Source organism: Sprattus sprattus, assembly GCF_963457725.1.
Source record: "Sprattus sprattus genome assembly, chromosome: 13".
Classification (NCBI taxonomy): domain Eukaryota; kingdom Metazoa; phylum Chordata; class Actinopteri; order Clupeiformes; family Clupeidae; genus Sprattus; species Sprattus sprattus.
This window is the reverse complement of record NC_137911.1, coordinates 30,786,408-30,791,407: the sequence shown is the minus strand read 5'-3', so window position 1 is coordinate 30,791,407 and position 5,000 is coordinate 30,786,408. Positions and strand designations below refer to the sequence as shown.

The 5,000-nt window shown below is 40.2% G+C and overlaps 1 protein-coding gene across 1 annotated transcript in view; it reads right to left on the bottom strand.

Moving 5' to 3' along the window:
- LOC308374506 (serine/threonine-protein kinase MRCK alpha-like) overlaps positions 1-5,000 on the bottom strand; it is a gene marked incomplete at both ends in the record, with an annotated part of 47,245 nt that overhangs the window by 41,410 nt on the left and 835 nt on the right. The window contains 2 exon segments of the mRNA XM_080850287.1: positions 194-234; positions 454-579. Of these exon segments, the coding sequence (XP_080706413.1) occupies positions 194-234; positions 454-579 (167 nt within the window).

Here is a 5,000-nt window from a genome sequence, read left to right as displayed (position 1 = left end):
ACACTATTCAAAGCAAGACCTGTTTAGTTGAAAAATACATGTTATGGGTGGGGTGTTAGTGACTAGAAAACGTTAATGAAAAAGCAAAGTTGCCACGGTCAGGAGAGCCAAGACCAACGAGACGGGGCAGTAGCACCACGCCATTGATAGAGCACGTTATTAACACAACTATGTGCTGTCACGACATCATAACGTGTATGCGTCTGTGGTAAGGGCATGGAACACTGCTTTGTCCTGTGAAGACAAAAAAACAATAACAAAACAATTACAGATACTAGTAGTTTGTCAGACTAGAGAGAAAATAGAAACTTCTTACAGTGAAATGTAGTTTGTGATCTGAAACAATTGCTGCAATGCACATATTTACAATGTACAAGAACGAAAAAAGAAATCTGATGACAACATGATTGGAAAAAAGTAAAAATAAAAATGTATTTTTTAAGTTTTACTTACATCATCGGTCAGCCAGTTAAAATCTGGGCCTGCCAGAAAGTCACGAAACATGGCAGGACAACTTCCAATACTGAACATGACCACGTCTTTGTTGGCTTCAGCATTGTGGATCTGTTGCGTCAGTACCTGATGGATTTGGAAGCATGCGTACAGAAGTTAGCACACATAATGGCCACCCCAAACTACTACTTAATGGAAAAGATGGTTCACATGATAAACCTAACACCATTTAACTTTTTAAGAGGCTGCAGTGTGTAGTGCTATTGAATTTAATTGTATTGTCAAGTCTTTTATTGTCAGATGCACAGAACAACAGAGTCGGTCTGGGCACTGAAATTCTTAGGACAGGACACCGTACCACACTACCATAACAAGACATAACATAACATATAAGTACTCCACATAATATAACATAACATAACTTAACAATAAGTACTAAACATAAGATATACCTATGAAAGACAAATATTGCCTTGTACTGACGAGTGTTTCCATTATTTTGACCAACCCATGCCAATTAGTGGGGCTGGGCTTAAATAACGTTTGTGTCTAATCATCCCCCAAGATGTCCATACAGTTGAACGGCCACCTCTCTTAAGCAATGGGGTGAAGTTTTCCATTGTATTATCCACAAACATATTTAATATTGCACTGTAGCAAAGACTCAAAGCTAGTACTTAGGTAACATCATAAGGGGAGCTCGTACAACATAGATAATGAATTGGAGGTAAAGCAAAGTGTGAGGAGGGGGGTGGGCAATGTAAAGTCTTGACTAGGGCTAGACACAGCAATGCTAAATTGCAGATAGTTTTGTACACGGATGAAAGAGAGATCTGTAAAACACTAGGATCCTTTCCATCAGAAAACAAATTGTTAACATTATACTACACCCTAAATCCAAAATACAGGTCTAAACTGGTTGTTATTAGGCTACTTGCCATGGCTAGATCAGCAGACCTCCGTCAATCTGTCGTAGATGTAATATTGAATAGAATCAAGGGAGACGTGGATGCATTGTACAGTGGTGGTAAAATGCAAACTATTAACCGAGAAAAAACAATGTATTGTGCTATGGAGGAAATGCAGTCACACTTCAATGAGGATGCATATACTAAAAGGACATTGGTGAAACATGTCAGACAGTGTGATAAAATTATGAATAGAATCATTATGCATGCAATTCTGGAGGGCATTAAAAAATCAAATGCGTGTGAATCATCTTGTTCAGTCTAGGCAGACAGGTCTTGACTCAGTGAATTCTGCTATTTCTGGTTTCCCTTATTCCCCTCTAGAGGTAAGAGATCGGCCATACCCAATTTCTGTTGGTACATTAACTTCAAGTGTTGGTTACCTAAAACAGTCATCTGGGCAGATGCTTGTCCTGTTGAGGATATTGCCATTTGTTTTGGAGAGTTTGGAAGTCAATGCATATGTGAAATTGATCATTGAGATAATAGAGTGTGCAGATAGTGTTTGCACCTGCTCTTACCATAGCAACTGTGTCTAGGTTGACGTAACTAATTGAAAATCATTTAAAGCCTTTTGTAGAGATGAAAAGGTTGCTTGAAATAAGAAATTCTGACTTTGACAAAGCATTTGTGTACTTGTCCGTAGTGATTAAGCAGCCTCATAATTATAGCAATTCTAGTTTCAAGTTTTAGGTTGCTCAGAACCACTGTCAAAACAAGTATTGACCTTGAATCAAAATAATGCAAAGTTGAATTGCCAGTTGCAAACTGCATCCTCATGGTGCAAGACCAATTTGTATGCTCAATTACCAGTTACGATGATACTGTGTTACATTATTACATTTCTAAAGACTTCATTCGGTTGTTGAAAAAGTTTTACTTACATCATCGGTCATCCAGATGAACTCAGTTGACCGTTTAAGTCTCGGAATGTGGCTTGGCAAATTCCGATGTTGACTATGACCATGTCACTTGCGAAATGTGCATCTGTTCCATAAGTAGGCCTACCTGATGGATTGGTAAACGTGGACAGAAGTTAACACACAATTAAATCCAGCGTTTACGTGAATGAACCGTGTTAAATGCAAATTGTATCTGTAATTGCAAAGCAAGTAAATCAACTTACCTTGACCGGAGGTCGTGTGGGTTCCTGTTAAAGTTGACACTTCGACAGAGATGAGTTTTCCAAAGTCCAGGATTAATGAAAATAAAGTGGTGGGCTCCCTCCTCTGACACATGGTATGAGGACCGTGACACACAAACTCCTGCACTGCACCCCTCTTCATCGGAGTTCATTAGAACTAGTAACACCATACTCCTAGCTAACATAATTGACCATGTCTAAGTAGTCGTCTGAGCAACACAACGGGTTAATAAAATGTATAAATGACAATGACCAAGTGAACAGCATGCATTCATTTAAGATAACCAATTACCTTATTTCCCCCAAAACATCAATTGTGTGTCTGTGAGATTGCTAGCTTGAGCTACCCAAAACACCAAACACTGTATAGCCAGCTAGGTCAATTAGCTCGCGTAAAATAAGCTAACCAATTACGTTATTCTCAAACAAAAAAACATCGATTACGTGTGTTTGTGATGTGTAACATATATCTTTTATCAGTCATCCAAGTTATTTACGTTTTCGTGTATTTACCGTTGGTGAGATTACAACGACAATTGCTAGCTAGCTAGGTCAAGATACTGTAGTTTAAGCTAACCAATTACCTAATACATAAAGTATAGCTTTGTGTTCACAGCCAAACTAGTCTTTAACAGTGAAGTCCGCGATCCAAATTAAGTTTTGAGACGTCCAAAGCGAGCTTTAAATGAACAGAATCGGAGATATTAAGGTATTTGATCGTATTTATCCCCGTAATTCCCTAGTAATGTTCGGTGTCATATTAAAATTCTTTATCACGTCTGTTGCGTCATCCGGAACTTCTCGCTAGCCGGATAAACAGCTGATCGGTCTCTGTTGCGTCACCCGGAACTTTTGGCTAGCCCGGAACTTTTCGCTCATGACAGCACCAAAAGAAGCAGAGCTGACACACACACACACACACACACACACACACACACACACACACAAACACACTCTAGGGGTGGGAATCTCTTGGCACCTCTCAATTCGATTCCGATTCAGAGGTCAACGATTCGATTCTAAACCGATTATCGATTCTTCACCCAATATCAATTCTAAACCGATTATCGATTCTAAACCGATTATCGATGCATTTCAACTTTTAAAACATTTGAGTTTGCTACTCAGACTCTTTGCTACACTTCCTACTTTGTGTTTGATAATGAAAGAAAATCAACAGATGAATCACCTTCTCTATTTTTTATTAGAGAAAAACCTTTTCCTTGTCACAATTTTGACTTTCTATGAACAATGCAATAATCGATGAAGCTTGCATTTGAACATGAAACATTTTTTTTTATTACAAAATCGATTACGAACTTTTCTGAATCAAGACAGAATCGTTTTAAAAAAGAATCGAGAAAAATCAAATAATCGATTTTTTCCCCCACCCCTAACACACACACACACACACACACACACACACACACACACACACACACACACACCCCAAGCTGCACTCCAGCACACCGAGTCAGAAGTGGGGGAGAGAGGCCAAAATGGAAAGACATAGAATAAAGAAAAAGACGTAGGGGGCATCTGAGAGAACGATAGGACACAAAGAGAGGAGAGGGACGGGAAGATGAAGAGGCCAAGGAGTACATTCGAGGTGCCGAGTTATGCCGAGTTATTGAGGTTTCAGTTGTTTTCTTCAGGTCTGTTGGGACATTTTTGGGGCGACCATTGACTCTTATTTTTCCTGAATTTGTATTTTATTTCTTGCCTTCACTGCTATCGGATCATTCCACGGAGGAAATTTGATTTAGTGCTTATTCCAGGAACTGACCTTGCATAACTGCATCACTCTTGAGTTTCACTCAGACTTCCTGTTTTTCTGTTAAGTTTTCTCTCTTTTCGCTGTAAGAAACGAGGGATTTCTCAGAGATGTCGAGAGTACCGGAGAGGATGGGTGGATCTCAATGCTCTTGCGCGAGGTTATTATGATTATTTAAAAAAAAAAACGTTGTTTACGGACGTTCTTTTATGACGTTAGTATGCTGAAAGAACTTCTTCTAAGACACCAAGGTTGTAAGAGCATTGAGATCCACCCGATGTCTTCTCCAGGTCAGGGTGAACCCGCACGTGAGGGGTCAGGGATTCCGGGAGACTGGAGCAGACACGGGTGATGTGTGTGTGTGTGTGTGTGTGTGTGTGTGTGTGTGTGTGTGTGTGTGTGTGTGTGTGTGTGGAGCAGACACGGGTGATGAGTGTGTGTGTGTGTGTGTGTGTGTGTGTGTGTGTGTGTGTGGAGCAGACACGGGTGATGTGTGTGTTGTGTTGTGTTGTGTGTGTGTGTGTGTGTGTGTGTGTGTGTGTGTGTGTGTGTGTGTGTGTGTGTGTGGAGCAGACACAGGTCCTCACGTCTGTCTCCTCACGTCTGAGTGTGGGTCTCATATCTGTGGTGGTTCCAGGTTCAGCGTAATAAAACAGACTCT